General features: G+C 36.4%; 2 protein-coding genes across 8 annotated transcripts in view; one reads left to right on the plus strand and one right to left on the minus strand.

Annotated features, from left to right (window-relative positions):
- The window catches only part of LOC141378119 (uncharacterized), a 6,420-nt gene extending 2,445 nt beyond the window's left edge, over positions 1-3,975 (minus strand). For both annotated transcript variants that reach the window (XM_087288146.1, XM_087288145.1), the window contains exons 1-2: positions 3,780-3,975; positions 1-266 (exon numbers count right to left, since the gene is read on the minus strand). The exon at positions 1-266 is cut by the window's left edge and continues 1,165 nt beyond it. In XM_087288146.1, the coding sequence (XP_087144272.1) occupies positions 1-266; positions 3,780-3,861 (348 nt within the window). In that variant the 5' untranslated portion in view covers positions 3,862-3,975. The remainder of the gene's footprint in view (positions 267-3,779) is intronic.
- Positions 3,976-6,630: 2,655 nt separating this feature from the next.
- fzd6 (frizzled class receptor 6) overlaps positions 6,631-22,500 on the plus strand; it is a 25,293-nt gene continuing 9,423 nt past the window's right edge. For 5 of the 6 annotated variants that reach the window (XR_015510316.1, XR_015510317.1, XR_015510319.1 and 2 more), the window contains exon 1: positions 6,631-6,847. The gene's annotated coding sequence lies outside the window, so the exon portion shown is untranslated. 6 annotated transcript variants of the gene reach the window in all.

Consider the following 22,500-nt stretch of genomic DNA (forward strand, 5'->3'; position numbering starts at 1 on the left):
GGGTTCTGCTGCGGGTTCTGTGGTTCCTTCAGGGTCAGGGAGTTCTGGAGCAGCATCATCCGCAGCAGGGGCTTCAGGACTGGATGCTTTGAGAACGTCTGCTGGATCCAGAAGAGCTTCACTGTATTCGTCTGCCAGCTGCTCTGCTCCTGAGGCTCTGGCCTGGTTCTCCTGTGGCCCCGGGCCCCTGTCCTCCAACAGCGGCCCCTGAACCGGCAGCTGCATCTGAGCCGAGATCGTCTGCTCTGCCGCCCCATTATGAGGAACTGTCCAGAGAAACAGAAGCAAAGGAAACGAGTCACATTCAGATATTCAGCATCATCAAGAAGATTACAGTACACACACACACAAAGCAAACTCCAGCAGGAGCCAGCACAACACAACAACACAACACAACACAACACAACAACACAACACAGCACAATACAACAGCACAACACAACAACACAACACAGCACAGCACAACAACACAACACAGCACAGCACAACAGCACAGCACAACACAACAACACAACACAACCCTAACCTAACCCTAACCCTAATACAGAACAACACAACACAACACAGAACAACACAACACAGCACAACACAACAAAACACAGAACAACACAACACAGCACAACACAACACAGCACAACACAACACAGAACAACACAACACAGCACAACACAACACAGCACAACACAACACAGAACAACACAACACAGCACAACACAACAAAACACAGCACAACACAACAGCACAACACAACAACACAACACAGCACAACACAACACAACACAGCACAACAACACAACACAACACAGCACAACACAACACAGCACAACAGCACAACACAATACAGAACAGCACAACACAACAGCACAGCACAACACAACACAACAGCACAACACAACACAACAACACAACACAGCACAATACAGAACAACACAGCACAACACAACACAACACAACAGCACAACACAACAGCACAACACAACAGCACAGCACCTTCCATTTGTTTTCCAGAAAAGATTGGGTCAGGAGTCTGTTTCAGAAAGGAGGTTAAGTGCAAACTCAGAGTATTTTAACCCTGAATTGAGAGAAACTCTGGGTTTCCCGTTTCAGAATGGCAGGTTTGTTAAACTGGAGAAATCAGGGTAAGTCAAGCCTGTTTCTGAAAGAGAGGTAACTTTAGCTCAGAGTCAGTTACCGTGGTGAATTACTCTGTGAATCTAACCTGGTCTGGAGCAGGTTTTATTCTCTAAACTCAGAGTTTCTGTCGGTCTCCTCCCCTTTTCTAAAGATGAAGTGTGTTTCTCGCATTAGTCTTACGTCTCCACACACCTATTTTAGAGCTCATTTTGGAGATGTGCATAAAAAAGATTGATGGAAACGTCATGATTGGCTTCAAACGCCCCCACGTGTTCATTGTGTGTCAATTGTCTTCTGAGGCTCAGGTACATTAATTAAATAAAAAATCATTGATGCAGCTTATTCTACCACAGTAAACTCTGTTTTTGCTGTTGATATTTAGCGCAGGTTAATCAGGAAGTGGCGATTGTGTTCTCTTCGACTCTTTGGATAAAAACGCTGCTTTATTTTAAGGCGTTATTCCAGTTTTGCACAAATTTATGTAATAGCCTATATTTTGATGGAAACACAGCTATTGCCTACATTTTTGTCACACACAGTACAAAGTCACGTACGAGGCTTTTCCTTTTTTTCATAAATAATTAGCTTAACCTTCGACATGCACTGTTACTAGATTAATGGGATTATTATTCTGTCTAAATTATTTTATTACTGCTTACCTTCTTAATGTCATATCAACCTCTATCACTTGATCAATAAAAAGGCAGACACACAAGTGCACTGTTAAATCTATTAAAACTGATAAAAGTGTATAAAAGTTTAGAAAAATGTATAAAGTCACACATTACATTACTTATTTTATTATTCTTAAATGTTAAAATACTTAAAATTAAACATTACGCATTAACTTGAGCAGCTGTTTTCCCACACTGTCTCTGTTTCACTGATGGCTGCTTCTTTTTAAATATATACACTGTTATTTGCTGTAACTCTGCAGGAGCAGATCAAGTTCAGTCGGAGAAAGAAATGCTGATCTGTTTTTTTAAGATGTTGCCATGGTCACTCGTAATGTCTGCGCTCTATTGATAATGCCTTTTTATAGTCACGGTGTGCGCGCTTCACTCTGAGTTGGTCTACTCAAAGTTGATTGACCCAACTCAGATCAGCTATTCTGAAACCCAAAACTCAGAGTTTTTAATCTCTCGCTAAATCAGCTCAGAGTTCAAGTTTAAACTCCGAGTTGTTTGAACCTCCTTACTGAAACAGGCCCCAGATCAGATATTTTTGCAACATTACTTTCATCCACAAACACAGGAGTCCAAGAGTGTGTCAGCTCAGCCATGCACACACACACACACACACACACACACACACACACACACACACACACACACACACACACACACACACACACGATCAGCCATGCTATGAACAGCGCCTGCAAGTGCTGACATGTTTTGGCATCAGCTCAGTGCTCAAACATGTGATGAATAGATCATTGACACACACACACACACACACACACACACACACACACACACACACACACACACACACACACACACACACACACACACACACACACGTTAACCTGCCTGGTTAATCTTCACCTTTAAGCACACAGCTGAAGATGTTCTCATGGGAACCCAACAGACACACACGCAGCGAGCCTTCATCAACATACCGAGTGATCATGATGTCACTCACTGATCACACACACACACACACACACACACACATACACACATTTGTAAAGGTGTGTGTGTGATCAGGCAGCTCTTGTAAAGTCGCCTCTCATCAACATGTGCTCAAATGAGCAGACAGTATTCCCCTGACCCGGGATCAGCTCTTCTGCTCAGCCAAGCCCTTATGGGAGACTGGAGGCTGATCCCAGATCTGTACAGCGGTAAATCTCACGAAAACAAGTCATTCTGTGCTGAATGGAGGCAGTGGCGTGGAGATAAACCTGAAGCACAGCAGATCTCAGATCAGCGCCTGAGGATGTAGATGTCAGCACCCATCAGCATCATCTGTCACCGCACAGACAGACAGACAGACAGACACACACACACACACACACACACACACACACACACACACACACACACACACACATACATACAGACACATACAGACACACACACATACAGACAGACACACACACACACACACACACACAGAAAGACAAATACAGACACACACACATACAGACAGACACACACACACACACACAGACAAACAGACACACACACACACACACACAGACAGACAGACAGACAGACAGACAGACAGACAGACACACACACACACACACACACACACACACACACACACACACACACACACACACACACACACACACATACAGACACATACAGACACACACACATACAGACAGACACACACACACAGACAAACAGACACACACACACACACACACAGACACACACACATACAGACAGACACACACACACACACACACAGCAGAATCTGGAACATGCAGCTGCTGTGAGTCTGTACTCAGTCCATCAGTGTAATGCTGAGCAGGTCTCTGAGTGTTTTACTCTACAGTTTACAGTAATGTACGCGTGATGTGAACGTGTCGCTGTGTGATGATGATGATGGTGTGTGTGTGTGTTTGTGTTTGAGTGTGTGTGTGTGTGTGTGTGTGTGTGTGTGTGTGTGTGTTTGAGTGTGAGACTCACTCAGGGATTCTCCGTTCTCCTCCGCCTTGACTCCAGGTCGGTTCTCCTGCAGATTCTGTGTGCTGGACGACGAGCAGCCCATTCTGATACACACACACACACACACACACACGCACACACGCTCGCAGCAGCGCGTCTCTGAGGTTTGGGAACTTCTGCCGAGTGTTCTTCAGTTGCGAGGCTGGTTTGCGCATGCGCTGTTCTCACACACACGCTGGAATGAAATGCGCTGCTGCTCCAACGCGCGGAGAGGCTGAGAACACGCGCATGCGCAGATCGATGGCCAAACCATCGGCTAGACTCAAGGGGTGTTCATGAGGGCCCAGGGGTCAGGGTTAGGGGTCACTTCAGCATTACGAGGTCGCAAGGGGTTATAGGTGTAAGACTGTGGAGGTTAAATGTTCCTTCTCCTCGTTGTTCATTAATTATGTTGTTATTTCATTATAGCATATTAAAGTAACAAATAAATACACCCATAAACTAAAAGAGATTTCTCTGGGTTACTTTAACATGTGCCCTTAATCAGGACAAGAACACCAAAATACTCCATCAAAGTCAACAAGACAGACAGACATGACATTCAATTCAGGTTATCTTATTGCATATATAATGTAGAGTGTGTGAACACAGAGGACTACACACACACACACACCCTTCTCCAAAACCTTCACACCTGACAGAAGCAGAGCTGTGGATCACCAACAGACACTGAGCCGATATTGAGTGACAGATGGGGTTTGGCAGATGCTGCTCAGTTGTCAAACACACACTCATTACAGCAAATGCAGTTTATAGTCAATATATGATAGGCTTTGATCGGCTTTAAGAAAGGCCACTCAACTGAGACTGCCCTGCTCTCGGTCGTGGAGGATCTCAGACTGGCTAAAGCAGACTCTAAATCATCAGTACTCATTTTGCTGGACTTGTCAGCTGCTTTTGACACTGTCAACCACCAGATCCTGCTATCTACGCTCGAGTCACTGGGCGTTCGGGCACTGTTATACAATGGTTCAGACCTTACCTCTCTGACAGGTCATTCAGGGTGTCTTGGAGGGGAGAGGTGTCCAACCTACAGCATCTAAACACTGGGGTACCTCAAGGCTCTGTTCTTGGGCCACTTCTCTTCTCCATCTACACATCATCTCTAGGACCAGTCATCCAGAGACATGGATTCTCCTACCACTGCTATGCTGATGATACCCAGCTATACCTCTCTTTTCATCCTGATGATCCCTCGGTTCCAGCTCGTATCTCAGCCTGCCTGTTGGATATTTCACACTGGATGAAAGATCATCATCTTCAACTGAACCTCGCAAAAACGGAAATGCTTGTAGTTTCTGCCAACCCGACTCTACACCATAACTTTTCAATGCAGATGGACGGGGCAACCATTACTGCATCCAAAATGGTGAAAAGCCTTGGAGTAACGATTGATGACCAACTAAACTTCTCTGACCACATCTCTAGAACTGCTCGATCTTGCAGATTCACACTCTATAACATCAGAAAGGTTCAACCCTTCTTATCTGAACATGCAGCTCAACTCCTTGTTCAAGCTCTTGTTCTCTCCAAACTGGATTACTGCAACTCTCTACTAGCCGGGCTTCCAGCTAACTCTATCAAGCCTCTTCAGCTGCTCCAGAATGCAGCAGCACGAGTGGTCTTTAATGAACCTAAAAGAGCACATGTCACTCCGCTGCTCATCCGTTTGCACTGGCTGCCAGTTGCTGCTCGCATCAAATTCAAAGCTCTGATGTTTGCCTCCAAAGTGACTTCTGGCTTTGCTCCTTCTTATCTGCTCTCACTTCTGCAGATGTATGTGCCCTCCAGAAACTTGCGTTCTGTGAATGAACGTCGCCTCGTGGTTCCATCCCAAAGAGGGAAGAAATCACTTTCCCGAACTCTCGCATTCAATCTGCCCAGCTGGTGGAATGAACTCCCTAACTGCATCAGAACAGCAGAGTCACTCGCTGTCTTCAAGAAACCACTAGAAACTCAACTATTTAGTCTCCACTTCCCTTCCTAATCTGCAATTGCCTCTGAATATCACACTAACTGTACCCAAAAAATAAAAATAAAAAATTACTAATACTACTAATACTGTCCTTCTTTACAGACCTGAAACTCGCCTATAGCACTTATTCATTGTTGCTCTTATAGTTGAGTAAGTTGCTTCCTTTTCCTCATTTGTAAGTCGCTTTGGATAAAAGCCTCTGCTAATTGACTAAATGTAAATGATAGAAATCACTCGCTCTGGACGATTTGCAGGATGCTAAAGCAGGTTTTATATATTTGATTGTACTTTTATTATTCTGATTATTATTATTAATACTATTATTATGTACTTTTCATACAAATTGAAATAAACCGACTTTACTTGTGCTTCAGCCTGCACTGACTCTCGAGCTTATATGGGGAAGAGAGGAACAATCCGGCAATTATCAAGAAAAAAGACTCTAAAATAATGAATATTTATTTACAACAGTGATAAAGAAATCTGTAAACTCATGCTGTCTGACACGGAATCTGAGTAACTCACTGTAGATCAGTGGTGAATCTGGATCCTGCAGAGATTAACTCACATCATGTGTGTGTGTGTGTGTGTGTGTGTGTGTGTGTGTGTGTGTGTGTGTGTGTGTGTGTGTGTGTGTGTGTGTGTGTGTGTGTGTGAGACTGTGTGAGAGAAAGAGCGAGTAAGTCACACAGGAGATTACACGCCTTTACAAAACTACCAATATGGTTCATTCAAACGATTCATCCGCACACGACTCACGGTAGTTCAGCAGTTCGGTGTTTTACGGTGATCCGCTCGGGAAAAGTAAACTCGAGTCTGTCCTCTGCGCATGCGCAAAGCGAGAATAGCATTCTTTCGGTCGGAGGAACTCCAGCAGATTGTTTCGGTTCGGGGCTCCGGGGTCGCTTTCGGGTTTATCGAAACTTTTCTCATGAAGTCACAACCAGAGAGAGGAGAGGGCTTGATCGTGTCATGAGACTCGTTAGAATGGAATAAAAGAAGAAAGAAACAGAGTTTGAGCGACATTCCGTTTCTGGAGGAGGAAGAGGAGGAGGTAAAACACACTCGCCTTTCTGTAAACTACAGTTGTGTTTTCATCAGAGCTGTTTATAACAGCTAAACACAGAACAGAAGACAGTCATCAAAACAGCGCATATCCTACAAAAGCCAACTGCGGTCAAGCCAGCCGCGGTTCGGAAAAACACAGTCAAGCCAGCCGCGCTTTATATTTCGGTGCGCGCGTATTATTATCATTACGGTAATGTCAGCAGCCACACAGAGAGCGCTCCACAGAGCACCCATTTCGCCCAGAACAGAGAGATGACAACGAAATATAAGTTTATCCCCCTTTCTTCCCACGTATGCTTTATTAAACAATTTATTAGCTTTTTTTTGACTGTTGTTATTTTAAGAAATTGGTTTCTGGGCTTACCTTTAATTTCCTCAAGTCTATCTTTTTGCTTCAAATGATTTTAAAGCAGATCAAACGGACAGAATAAATATACGATTTCTAAACACCCAGAATGCGTTTTTATTTCTCCTAGCCAACTACAGTACATTGCAAATAAGGTTGAATGCAATTTTATACAACGTGGCTAACCTCAGAAAGTGAAAATAATCATGAAGTAGTCCAACATAGCATTGTTTAAGTTACAAATATATGTTGGTTTTATTTAAAGGGGATTTAAAAATGTATGCTTCTTTCAGTATGTGGGATATGGGGCATTATTACACTTTAGATGACTGTAAAGACCTTATTATTTGTAGAATGGAACAACAATAAGATCTGATGCAGGAAGTCAAATACTAAGCATACATCATATGAAGCCTGTTTTACTGCAGCATTTTGGAGAAATGTACCATTAACACACTTTAAAGTGCTAATAAGAAATAAGTAGAAAAAAAAAACAAAGTTTGGTTCTGATACAGGATGTACATGCGTACCTCATGTGAAAGACCTCATTTAAGTTAACAGAAGAAAACTATGGACAGGACATCCAATATTATATGCATACCTCATAATAACTTACTGTAGCATTTTGGAGAAATGGGCTATTAATGAGCTATAAAGTCTTTAAAGTGCTATTAATACATTGTTTGAAATAAGTTAAATAAAAGAGTGATCAGGTCTGATACTAGATGTCCCATGCTATATGCATATATACAACAAATGAATCCTTTTTACTGCAGCAATTTGGAAAAAAAATTGCTCATTTAAAAGATATAGAAAAAAAAACAATAGTCAGGTCTTATACAGGACATCCCATACTAAACCTTATATAAAGACTTGTTACTGCAGCGTTTTGGAGAAATTGGGCATTAACATTACTCAAAGTGTTATGAAGACCCAATTTCCAATAAGTAGACAAAAAACAATGATCAGTTCCTGTACAGAACATCACATACAATATGCATACTACATATAAACACTTCTTACTCCAGCAATCTGGAGAAGTGGGACATTAACATAATATAAAGTGTTATAAAGACCCCATTTCAATTAAGTAGAAAGAAACACTTCACATGAAATCTTTTTTACTGCAGCGTTTTGGAGAAACTGGGTATTAACCTATTATAAAGTGATATAAAAACCCCATTTCTAATAAGTAGAAAAAAACACTGGACAGTTCTTATACAGGACATACCATACTATATATGTACTTCACATGAAGCGTTTTTACTGCAGCATTTTAAAGAAACGGGGTATTAACATAATATAAAATACTATTAAGACCACATTTTAAATAGGTAGAAAAAATCTATGGTCAGTTCTTATACAGGACATCCCATACTATATGTGTACTTCACATGAAACCTTTTTTCTGCAGTGTTTTGGAGAAATTGTGTATAATATATTTCAAAGTGTTCTAAAGACCCCAATTCAAATAAGTAGAAAAAAAACAATGGTCAGTTCCTATACAGGACATCCATACTATATCTGTACTTCACATAAAACTTTTTTACTGCAGCATTTTGGAGAAATGGGGTATTAAAATAATATAAAGTGCTATAAAGACCTCATTTCAAATATGTAGAAAAAAACAATGATCGGTTCTTATACAGGACATCCCATACTATATATGTACCTCACATGAAACCTTTTTACTGCAGCATTTTAGAGAAACGGGTGTTAACATAGAAAAAAAGTACTATAAAGTCCCCATTTCAAATAAGTAGAAAAAGACAATGGTCAGATCTTATACAGGACATCCCGTACTATATGTGTACTTCACATTAAACCTTCTTACTGCACTGTTTTGGAGAAATTGTATATCAATATGATTTAAAGTGTTATAAAGACCCCATTTTTAATAAGTAGAAAAAGACAATGGTCAGTTCTTACATAGGACATCCCATACTATGTACTTGACATATACTTTCTTTTCTGCACTGTTTTGGAGAAATGGGGTATTAACATAATATAAAGTACTATAAAGACCCCATTTCCAATAAGTAGAAAGATACAATGGTCAGTTCTTATTCAGGACATCCCATACTATATGTGTACTTCACATAAAAACTTTTTACTGCACTGTTTTGGAGAAACGGGGTAATAACCTAATATAAAGTGCTATAAAGACCGCATTTCAAATAAGTAGAAAAAAACAATAGTCAGTTCTTATACAGGACATACCATACTATATGTGTACTTCACATGAAACCTTTTTACTGCAGCATTTTGGAGAAAGGGGGTATTAACATAATATAAAGTGCTATAAAGACCGCATTTCAAATAAGTAGAAAAAAACAATGGTCAGTTCTTATACAGGACATACCATACTATGTGTACTTCACATGAAACCTTTTTACTGCAGCATTTTGGAGAAAGGGGGTATTAACATAATATAAAGTGCTTTAAAGACCCCATTTCAAATAAGTAGAAAAAGACAATGGTCAGTTCTTATACATGACATGCCATACTATATATGTACTTCACATGAAACCTTTTTACTGCAGCATTTTGGAAAAACGAGGTATTAAGCCAATATAAAGTGCTATAAAGACCCCATTTCAAATAAGTAGAAAGAAAAAATGGTCAGTTCTTATTCAGGACATCCCATACTTTATGTGTACTTCACATAAAAACTTTTTACTGCACTGTTTTGGAGAAAGGGGGTATTAACATAATATAAAGTGCTATAAAGACCAAATTTTAAATAAGTAGAAAAAGACAATGGTCAGTTCTTATACAGGACATCCCATACTATATCTGTACTTCACATGAAACCTTTTTACTGCAGCATTTTGAAGAAAGGGGGTATTAACATAATATAAAGTGCTATAAAGACCCCATTTCAAATAAGTAGAAAAAGACAATGGTCAGTTCTTATACATGACATCCCATATTACATATGTACTTCACATGAAACCTTTTTACTGCAGCATTTTGAAGAAACGGGGTATTAAGCTAATATCAAGTGCTATAAAGACCCCATTTCCAATAAGTAGAAAAAAACAATGGTCAGTTCTTAAACAGGATGTCCCATACTATGTGCACTTCACATGAAACCTTATTACTGCAGTGTTTTGGAGAAATTGTATATTATTATATTTCGAAGTGTTATAAAGACCCCAATTTAAATGAGTAGAAAAAAACAATGGTCAGTTCTTATACAGGACATCCCATACTATATATGTACTTCACATGAAACCTTTTTACTGCAGCATTTTAAAGAGACGGGGTATTAACATAATATAAAATACTATAAAGACCGCATTTTAAAAAAGTAGAAAAAAACAATGGTCAGTTCTTATACAGGACATCCCATACTATATGTGCACTTCACAAAAATCCTTTTTACTGCATCATTTGGAGAAACGGGGTTTTAACATATAAAGTTCTATAAAAAAAAAAACATTTTTAATAAGTAGAAAAAAACAATGGTCAGTTCTTATACAGGACATCCCATACTATGTGTGTACTTCACATGAAACCTTTTTACTGCACTGTTTTGGAGAAATGGGGTATTAACTTAATAATATAAAGTAATATAAAAACCCCATTTCAAATAAGTAGAAAAAACAATGGTCAGTTCTTATACAGGACATCCTATACTTTCTGCACTTGACATGAAACCTTTTTACTGCAGCGTTTTGGAGAAATTGGGTATTAAAATATTATAAAGTGCTATAAAGACCGCATTTCAAATAATTAGAAAAAAACAGTGGTCAGTTCTTATTCAGGACATCCCATACTATGTGTGTACTTGACCTGAAACCTTTTTACTCCAGTGTTTTGGAAAAATTAGGTATTAACATATTATAAAGTGTTATAAAGACCCCAATTCAAATAAGTTGAAAAAAAAAACAATGTCAGTTCTTATACATGACATCCCATACTATATCTGTACTTCTTATGGAACCTTTTTACTGAACAATTGGGTATTATTATAATTCAAAATGTTATAAAGACCCCATTTCTAAAAAGTATAAAAAACAATGATTAGTTATTGTTCAGGACTTCCCATACTAAATGTGTACTTCACTTAAAAACCTTATTACAGCAGGGTTTTTGAGAAATGAGGTTTAACATAATTTAAAGTGTTTCAAAGACCCAATTTCTTGTAAGTAGAAGAAAACAATGGTCAGCTCTTATGCAGGACATCCTATATTATAAGCGTACTTCACATGAACACTTGTTACTTCAGTTTTTTGGAGAATTGGGACATTATTACTTTTCAGATGGATATAAACACCCAATTTCTAATAAGTACATAAAATCATCAGTTCTTGTACATATGAAGACTTCTTACTGCAGCAAGTTCTATAATGACCCAATTTCTACTAAGTAGAAGAAAACATTGATCAGTCGTACAGGAAATGCAATGCTATATGCATATCTCAGACGAAGACTTGTTACTGCATCGTTTTGGAGAATTGGGACATTGTTACCTTTTAGATTGCTACAAACACCTCATTTCTAATAAGTAGAAAAAAGAACAGTCATTTCTTTTACAGGACATCACATACTATATGCATACCTCATAGGAAGACTTGTTACTGCAGTGATCTGGATTAATGGGGCGTTATTACTCTTCAGATGACTATAAAGTGTCCATTTCGAATGAGTAGAATAAAATAATGGTCAGTTTTGATACAGGACGAATGTGTCAAGGAAAGACAGCACATCACAGTTTTCCACAACTCCAAATGTGTCAGGGATACACAAAATTGCAGTTCCCTTCCTGCTGAGGAACTATATTTATTGACCTCCATAGTAATTGTTTTTTTTCTAAAATGGAAGTCAATAGTTACAAGTTTTCAAGTTCATTCTAAATATCTTTTGTGTTCAACCAAAAAAAAGAACTAATAAATGTTTGTAACCATTTGATTGCCAGTGCATAGTGCGTTCATTTTCACTTTTGGGTAAACTATCTCTATGAAATTAACCAAACATATTTGTTTTGTCTTTGTCTTTGTACCCTACATTTGGAGCAGCACCACTCATCATCCCCAATAATATCATTTTGTTGTAATGGTACAATAATAGCTTGAGACAGTTGGGATGATGCCATCAACCTAACTGACCACTGAATTGTCCATTGAAGAACTGACCGTTTTTTTTTTTTACTTATTAGAAATGGGATCTTGATAGCCATCTAAAAGGTAATTATGTCCCTTTTCTCTAAAACACTGCCGTAAGAAGTCTTCATATGAGGTACGCCTTTAGTATGGAACGTCCTTTTTAAGAACAGACCATTGTTTTCTTCTACTTATTAGACATTGGGTCTTTATGACACTTTGAATGTTATTATTCCTCCATTTCTCCAAAATGCTGCAGTGACAAGGTTTCATGTAAAGTATGCATATATTATGGAATGTCATGAACGTGAACTGCCCATTGTTTCTACTTATTAGACATTGGGTATTTAAAGCACTTTATATAATGTTTATGCCCAAATTCTCCAGAACACTGCAGTAACAAGTCTTCATCTGATAAATACATGTAGTATGGGATGTCCTGTACAAGAACTGACCGTTGTTTTTTTTTTACTTATTAGAAATTAGGTCTTTATAGTATTTTAAGTTGATACCTATTTCACCAAAATGCCGCAGTAGGATGGTTACATGTAAATTATGCATACAGTGAGGGACGTCCTGTACAAAAACATAAAGCACTTTATATTATGTTAATGGCCCAATTCTCCAAAAAGTGGCAGTAAGAAGGTTTCATATTAGGTATGCATACAGTATGGGATGTCCTCTACGAGTATTCAGCAATAGGAAGAGCTGAGCATTGTTATTTTTTTCCTACTTTTTAGAAAAGGGGTCTTTAAAGCAATTTATAAGTTTAATACCCAATTTCTCGAAAATGGTGCAGTAATAAGTTTTCACATGAAGTATGCATATAGGACATCCTGTATGACAACTGACTATTGTTTTTTCTACTTATTAGTAATGAGGTCTTTATAGTACTTCATATTATGTTAGTGCCCCATTTCTCTAAAATGTAGTAGTAAGAAGGCTTCATATGATGTATGCAAATTTTATGAGATGTCCTCTACAAAAACTGACTATTTTTGTATTCTACTTCTAAAAAATGGGGTCTTTAAAACACTTGAATTTTGTTATTTCCCAATTTCTCCAAAATTATTTGGTGAGAAGTCTTCACATGAAGTATGTGTATAGTATAGGACGCCCTGTATAAAAACTGGCAATTGTTTTCTTCTACTTATTAGAAATTGGGTCTTTATAGGACTTTGTAATATGTTAATATCCCATTTCTCGAAAATGCTGCAGTAAGAATGTTCCATGTGAAGTACGCATATAGTATGGGATGTCCTATATAAGAACTGACCAATGTTTTTTTCTACTTATTTGACATGCGGTCTTTAAGCACTTTATAATAGGTTAATACCCCATTTCTTCAAAATGCTGCAATAAAAAGGTTTCATGTGAAGTACACACATAGTATGGAATGTCCTATATATGAACTGACCATTGTTTTTACTACTTATTTGAAGTGGGGTCTTTATAGCACTTTGTAATATGTTAATACCCTGTTTCTCCAAAACACTGAAGTAAAAAGGCTTTATGTGAAGTACCCATATGGTATGGAATATCCTGTATAAGAACTGACTATTGTTGTCTTCTACTTATTTAAACTGTGGTCTTTATAGCACTTTATAATGGGTTAATACCCCATTTCTCCAAAATGCTGCAGTAAAAAGATTTCATGTGAAGTACATATATAGTTACATATATAGTAATGGATGTCCTATATAAGAATCAACCATTATTTTTTTCTACTTATTTAAAATGCGGTTTTTATAGTACTTTATATTATGTTAATACCCCGTTTCTTTAAAATGCTGCAGTAAAAAGATTGTATGTGAAGTACACACATAGTATTGGATGTCCTGTATGAGAACTGACAATTGTTTTTTTTCTACTTGAAATGCGGTCTTTATAGCACTTTATATTAGATCTATACCCCATTTCCCCAAAGCAGTGCAGTTGGAAGGTTTAGTGTGAAGTACACATATAGTATAGGATGCCCTGTATAAGAATTGACCATTGTTTTTTCTACTTATTTGAATAAAGGTTTTTATAGCACTTTATACTAGGTTAATACCCCCGTTTCTTTAAAATGCTGCAGTAAAAAGTTTTCATGTAAAGTACACACATAGATTAGGATGTCCTATATAAGAACTGACCATTGTTTTTTTCTACTTATTTGAAATGGGGTGTTTATAGTACTTTATATAATGTTAATAGCCAGTTTCTTTAAATTGCTGCAGTAAAAAGGTTTCATGTGAAGTACATAAATAGTATGGGATGTCCTGTATAAAAACTGACCATTGTTTTTTCTACTTATTTAAAATGAAGTCTTTATAGTACTTTATATTATGTTAATGCCCCGTTTCTTTAAAATGCTGAAGTAAAAAGGTTTCATGTGAAGTACATATATAGTTTAGGATGTCCTGTATAAGAACTGACCATTGTTTTTTCTACTTATTTGAAATTAGGTTTTTATGTCACTTTATAGTATGTTAATACCCCATTTCTTTAAATGCTGCAGTAAAAAGGTTTCATGTGAAGTACACATATATTATGGGATATCCTGTATAAGAACTGACCATTGTTTTTTCTACTTATTTTTTAATGAGGTTTTTATATCACTTTATATTATGTTAATACCCCATTTCTTTAAAATGCTGCAGTAAAAAGGTTAATGTGAAGTACACATATACTATGAAATGTCCTGTACAAGAACTGACCAAGAACTTTTTTCTACTTATTTAAAATGCTGTGTTTATATTATGTAAATACCCAATTTCTTTAAAATGCTGGAGTAAAAAGGTTTTATGTGAAGTAGATATATAGTATGGGATGTCCTGTATAAGAACTGACCATTGTTTTTTCTACTTATTTGAAATGGGTTTTTTTATATCATTTTATATTATTATGTTAATACCCCGCTTCTACAAAAAATTGCAGTAAGAAGTTTTCATGTGAAGTACACATATAGTATGGGATGTCCTGTATTACAACTGACAATTGTTTTTTTCTACTTATTTAAAATGCGGTCTTTGTAGTACTTTATATTATATTAATAGCCCATTTCTTTAAAATGCTACAGTAAAAAGGTTTCATGTGAAGTACACATATAGTATGGGATGTCCTATGTAAGAACTGACCATTGATTTTTTCCACTTAATTGAAATGGGGTTTTATTAGTACTTTTTTCTATTTTAATACCAGTTTCTCCAAAACAGTGCAGTAAGAAGGTTTAATGTGAAGTACACGTATATTATGAAATGTCCTGTATAAAAACAGATCATTGTTTTTTTCTACTTATTTAAAATGGGGTTTTTATAGTACTTTATATTATGTTAATACCCCGTTTCTTTAAAATGCTGCAGTAAAAAGCTTTTATGTGAAGTACACACATTGATTAGAATGTCCTGTATAAGATTTGACCATTGTTTTTTTCTACTTATTTAAAATTAGGTCTTTTTAGTACTTTATACATTTACATTTAGTCATTTAGCGGACACTTTTATCCAAAGCGACTTACAAATGAGGACAAGGAAGCAATTTACACAACTGTTAGAGCAACAATGAATAAGTGCTGTAGGCAAGTATCAGGTGTGTAAAGAGTGTGAGAAGCAAAACATTAGTATTTTTTTATAGTTAGTGTAGGAGTCAAAGAGGGAGTTGCATATTAACAAGGAAAGTGGAGACTAAATTGTTATATTAAGTTATATTATATTATGTTAATACCCCATTTCTTTAAAATGCTGCAGTAAAAAGGTTTCATGTGAAGTGCACATATAGTATTGGATGTCCTGTATGAGAACTGACCATTGTTTTTTTCTACTTATTAGAATTGGACTCTTTATAGTACTTTACAATATGTTAATACCCTGTTTCTCCAAAACGCTGCAATAAAAAGGTTTCATGTGAAGTGCACATGTAGTATGGGACGTCCTGTTTAAGAACTGACCATTGTTTTTTTCTACTTATTGGAAAGGGGCTCTTTATAGCACTTTATAATAGGTTAATACCCTGTTTCTCCGAAACTCTGCAGTAAAAAGGTTTCATGTGAAGTGCACATATAGTATGTGATGTCCTGTATAAGAACTGACCATTGTCTTTTTTTCTACTTATTTGAATTGGGGTCTTTATAGCACTATGAATAATGTTAATATCCCGTTTCTCCAAAATGCTGCAGTAAAAAGGTTTCATGTGAAGTACACATATAGTATGGGATGTCCTGTATAAGAACTGACCATTGTTTTTTTCTACTTATTTGAAATGGGGTCTTTATAACGTTTTGAATTACATAAGTGACTTAATACTCCAAAACGCTGCAGTAAAAAGGTTTCATGTGAAGTAAAGATATAGTATGGGATGTCCTGTATAAGAACTGTCCACTGTTTTTTTCTACTTATTAGAAATGGGGATTTTATATCACTTTATAATATGTTAATACCCTGTTTCTCCAAAACGCTGCAGTAAAAAATATTTCATGTGAAGTGTACATATAGTATGGGATGTCCTGTATAAGAACTGTCGATTGTTTTTTTCTACTTATTAGAAATTGGGTTTTTATGTCACTTGATATTAGCTTAATACCTTGTTTCTCCAAAACGCTGCAGTAAAAAAGTTTCATGTGAAGTGCACATATAGTATGGGATGTCCAGTTTAAGAACTGACCATTGTTTTTTTCTACTTATTGGAAATGGGCTCTTTATAGCACTTTATAATATGTTAATACCCCGTTTCTCCAAAACGCTGCAGTAAAAAAAATTTCATGTGAAGTGTACAGATAGTATGGGATGTCCTGTATAAGAACTGACCATTGTATTTTTCTACTTATTGGAAATGGGCTCTTTATAGCACTTTATAATAAGTTAATACCCCGTTTCTCCAAAACGCTGCAGTAAAAAAGATTTCATGTGAAGTGTACATATAGTATGGGATGTCCTGTATAAGAACTGACCATTGTTTTTTTCTACTTATTAGAAATGGGGTTTTTATGTCACTTTATAATAGGTTAATACCCAGTTTCTCCAAAACGCTGCAGTAAAAAATATTTCATTTGAAGTGCACATATAGTATGGGATGTCCTGTATAAGAACTGACCATTGTTTTTTTCTACTTATTAGAAATGGGCTCCTTATAGCACTTTTTAATATATTAATACCCTGTTTCTCCAAAATGCTGCAGTAAAAAGGTTTCATGTGAAGGGCGCATAGTATGGGATGTCCTGTTTAAGAACTGACCATTGTTTTTTTCTACTTATTGGAAACGGGCTCTTTATAGCACTATAAAATATGTTAATACCCAGTTTCTTTAAAATGCTGCAGTAAAAAGGTTTCATGTGAAGTACATATGTAGTATGGGATGTCATGTATAAGAACTGACCATTGTCTTTTTTTACTTATTTGAAATGGGGTCTTTATAGCACTTTATATTATGTTAATACCCCCTTTCTCCAAAATGCTGCAGTAAAAAGGTTTCATGTGAAGTACAGATATAGTATGGGACGTCCTGTATAAGAACTGACCATTGTTTTTTTCTACTCATTTGATATGGGGTCTTTATAACGTTTTGAATTACATTAGTAACCTAATACTCCAAAATGCTGCAGTAAAAAAGATTTAATGTGAAGTGCACATATAGTATGGGATGTCCTGTATAAGAACTGAACATTGTTTTTTTCTACTTTTTAGAAATGGGCTCTTTATAGCACTTTGTAATATGTTAATACCCTGTTTCTCCAAAACGCTGCAGTAAAAAGGTTTCATGTGAAGTACACATATAGTATGGTATGTCCTGTATAAGAACTGACCATTGTTTTTTTCTACTTATTTGAAATAGGGTCTTTATAACACTTTATATTGGCTTAATACCTCGTTTCTCCAAAATGCTGCAGTAAAAAGGTTTCATGTGAAGTACATATATAGTATGGTATGTCATGTATAAGAACTGACCATTGTCTTTTTCTACTTATTTAAAAATGGGGTCTTTAAAGCACTTTATATCATGTTAATACCCCCTTTCTCCAAAATGCTGCAGTAAAAAGGTTTCATGTGAAGTACACATATAGTATGGTATGTCCTGTATAAGAACTGACCAATGTTTTTTTCTACTTATTTGAAATAGGGTCTTTATAGCACTTTATATTGGCTTAATACCCCGTTTCTCCAAAATGCTGCGGTAAAAAGGTTTCATGTGAAGTACATATATAGTATGGTATGTCATGTTTAAGAACTGACCATTGTCTTTTTCTACTTATTTGAAATGCGGTCTTTAAAGCACTTTATATTATGTTAATACCCCCTTTCTCCAAAATGCTGCAGTAAATAGGTTTCATGTGAAGTACAGATATAGTATGGGATGTCCTGTATAAGAACTGACCATTGTCTTTTTCTACTTATTTGAAATGGGGTCTTTATAGCACTTTATAATAGGTTAATACCCTGTTTCTCCGAAACTCTGCAGTAAAAAGGTTTCATGTGAAGTACACATATAGTATGGGATGTCCTGAATAAGAACTGACCATTGTTTCTTTCTACTTATTGGAAATGGGGTCTTTATAGTACTTTATATTATGTTAATACCCCATTTCTCCAAAACAGTGCAGTAAGAAAGTTTCATGTCAAGTACATAGTATGGGATGTCCTATGTAAGAACTGACCATTGTTTTTTTTCTACTTATTGGAAATGGGCTCTTTATAGCACTTTATCATATGTTAATACCCTGTTTCCCAAAAACGCTGCAGTAAAAATGTTTCACGTGAAGTGCACATATAGTATGGGATGTCCTGAATAAGGACTGACCATTGTTTCTTTCTACTTATTGGAAATGGGGTCTTTATAGTACTTTATATTATGTTAATACCCCATTTCTCCAAAACAGTGCAGTAAGAAAGTTTCATGTCAAGTACATAGTATGGGATGTCCTATGTAAGAACTGAACATTGTCTTTTTCTACTTATTAAAAATGGGGTCTTTGTAACACTTTAAATCATATTAATATACAATTTCTCCAAAACAGTGCAGTAAGAAGGTTTAATGTGAAGTACACATATAGTACGGGATGTCCTGTATAAGAACTGACCATTGTTTATTTCTACTTATTTAAAACCGGGTCCTTATATTACTTTATACTATGTTAATTCCCCCGTGTCTTTAAAATGCTGCAGTAAAAAGCTTTCATGTGAAGTACACACAGAGATAAGGGTGTCGTGTATAAGATCTGACCATTGTTTTTCTCTACTTATTTGAAAGGGGGACTTTATAGTACTTTTTTTTCTATGTTAACACCCTGTTTCTCTAAAATGCTGCAGTAAAAATGTTTCATGTGAAGTACATATATAGTATGGGATGTCCTGTATAAGAACCGACCATTGTTTTTTTCTACTTATTTGAAGTGGGGTTTTTATATCACTTTGTTGTGTTAATACCTCATTTCTCCAAAACAGTGCAGTAAGAAGGTTTCATGTAATGTACACACATAGTATGGGATGTCCTGTACTAGAACTGACCATTGTTTTTTTTCTACTTATTTGAAATGAGGTCTTTATAGCACTTTATATTATTTTAATACCCCATTTCTCCAAAATGCTGCAGTAAAAAAGTTTTATGTGAAGTACAGATATAGTATGGATGTCCTGTATAGGAACTGACCATTGTTTTTTTCTACTTATTTGAATGGGGGTCTTTAGAACACTTTGAAATATATTATATACAATTTCTCCAAAACACTGCAGTAAAAAGTTTTCATGTAAAGTACACATATAGTATGGGATGTCCTGTATAAGAACTGACCATAGATTTTTTTTCTACCTATTTAAAATGTGGTCTTTATAGTATTGTATATTATGTTAATACCCCGTTTTTTTAAAAATGCTGCAGTAAAAACGCTTCATGTGAAGTACATATATAGTATGGTATGTCCTGTATAAGAACTGTCCATTGTTTTTTTTCTACTTATTAGAAATGGGGTTTTTATATCACTTTATAATAGGTTAATACCCAGTTTCTCCAAAACGCTGCAGTAAAAAAGATTTCATGTGAAGTACACATATAGTATGGGATGTCCTGAATAAGAACCGACCATTGTTTCTTTCTACTTAATCGAAATGGGGTCTTTATAACACTTTATATTATGTTAATGTCCCACTTCTGCAGATTGCTGGAGTAAGAAGTGTTTATATGTAGTATGCATATTGTATGTGATGTTCTGTACAGGAACTGATCATTGTTTTTTGTCTATTTATTGAAAATTGGGTCTTCATTACACTTTGAGTAATATTAATGCCCAATTTCTCCAAAACGCTGCAGTAACAAGTCTTTATATGAGGTTTAGTATGGGATGTCCTGTATAAGACCTGACTATTGTTTTTTTTTCTACATCTTTTAAATGAGCAATTTTTTTCCAAATTGCTGCAGTAAAAAGGATTCATATGTTGTATATATGCATATAGCATGAGACATCCAGTATCAGACCTGATCACTCTTTTATTTAACTTATTCCAAACAATGTATTTATAACACTTTAAAGACTTTATAGCTCATTAATAGCCCATTTCTCCAAAATGCTGCAGTAAGTTATTATGAGGTATGCATATAATATTGGATGTCCTGTCCATAGTTTTCTTCTGTTAACTTAAATGAGGTCTTTCACATGAGGTATGCATGTACATCCTGTATCAGAACCAAACTTTGTTTTTTTTCTACTTATTTCTTTATAGCACTTTAAAGTGTGTTAATGGTACATTTCTCCAAAATGCTGCAGTAAAACAGGCTTCATATGATGTATGCTTAGTATTTGACTTCCTGCATCAGATCTTATTGTTGTTCTATTCTACTTATAACAAATAATAAGGTCTTTACTGTCATCTAAAGTGTAATAATGCCCCATATCCCATATACTGAAAGAAGCATACATTTTTAAATCCCCTTTAAATAAAACCAACATATATTTGTAACTTAAACAATGCTATGTTGGACTACTTCATGATTATTTTCACTTTCTGAGGTTAGGCACGTTGTATAAAATTGCATTCAACCTTATTTGCAATGTACTGTAGTTGGCTAGGATAAATAAAAACGCATTCTGGGTGTTTAGAAATCGTATATTTATTCTGTCCGTTTGATCTGCTTTAAAATCATTTGAAGCAAAAAGATAGACTTGAGGAAATTAAAGGTAAGCCCAGAAACCAATTTCTTAAAATAACAACAGTCAAAAAAAGCTAATAAATTGTTTAATAAAGCATACGTGGGAGGAAAGGGGGATAAACTTATATTTCGTTGTTATCTCTCTGTTCTGGGCGAAATGGGTGCTCTGTGGAGCGCTCTCTGTGTGGCTGCTGATATTACCGTAATGATAATAATACGCGCGCACCGAAATATAAAGCGCGGCTGGCTTGACTGTGTTTTTCCGAACCGCGGCTGGCTTGACCGCAGTAAAAGCCAGCCCGTCGAGGCTCGTGAACAGTGTTGTCAGTGTTGTCTGTGTTGTTTGTGTTGTCAGTGTTGTCTGTGCTGCTGTGTTGTCAGTGTTGTCTGTGCTGCTGTGTTGTCAGTGTTGTCTGTGTTGTTTGTGTTGCTGTGTTGTTTGTGTTGTCAGTGTTGTCTGTGCTGCTGTGTTGTCAGTGTTGTCTGTGTTGTTTGTGTTGCTGTGTTGTTTGTGTTGTCAGTGTTGTCTGTGCTGCTGTGTTCTGTGTTCTGCTGTTTCTCTCCTGCGCGGAACATGGAAGAGTTTCCCGGAAACTAAATAAATGCCACTGTTTGTGTGTGTGTGTGTGTGTGTGTGTCCACTTCCGGCCTCAGTGCAGTGTAGAGAGGATGTTTGTGTGTGTTTCAGGTTTCTGTCATGATGAACTTTCAGCAGCAGTAAGTCTGAATTAAACTGAACTGAATCAGTTTCCCAGACTCGAGGACACATTTCCCAACACTCAGGTGACCTCTGCAGAACTCTTGACCCAGTGAGCACTGCTGAAGTCTCTGGGCTAAACGGATGACCAGTTCTCATTGATTTGGCACAAAAAAAATGTATTCATGACTACATCTGCCAAAATCTGCCCAAAACTCTGTACATACAGGACATTTAACAGGTGCTCACACACTGTTCTCAGAACTGCTCAACTTCTGCTCAAAACAAGAAGATCACGCAGAAGTGAAGAAGACAGAAATACTTCACTGACGCACACTTCACATCTACACATGCAGTTTACCCCGCCAGATCAG

Source organism: Danio rerio, chromosome 16, assembly GCF_052040795.2.
Source record: "Danio rerio strain M-AB ecotype USA chromosome 16, GRCz13ab, whole genome shotgun sequence".
Lineage (NCBI taxonomy): Eukaryota > Metazoa > Chordata > Actinopteri > Cypriniformes > Danionidae > Danio > Danio rerio.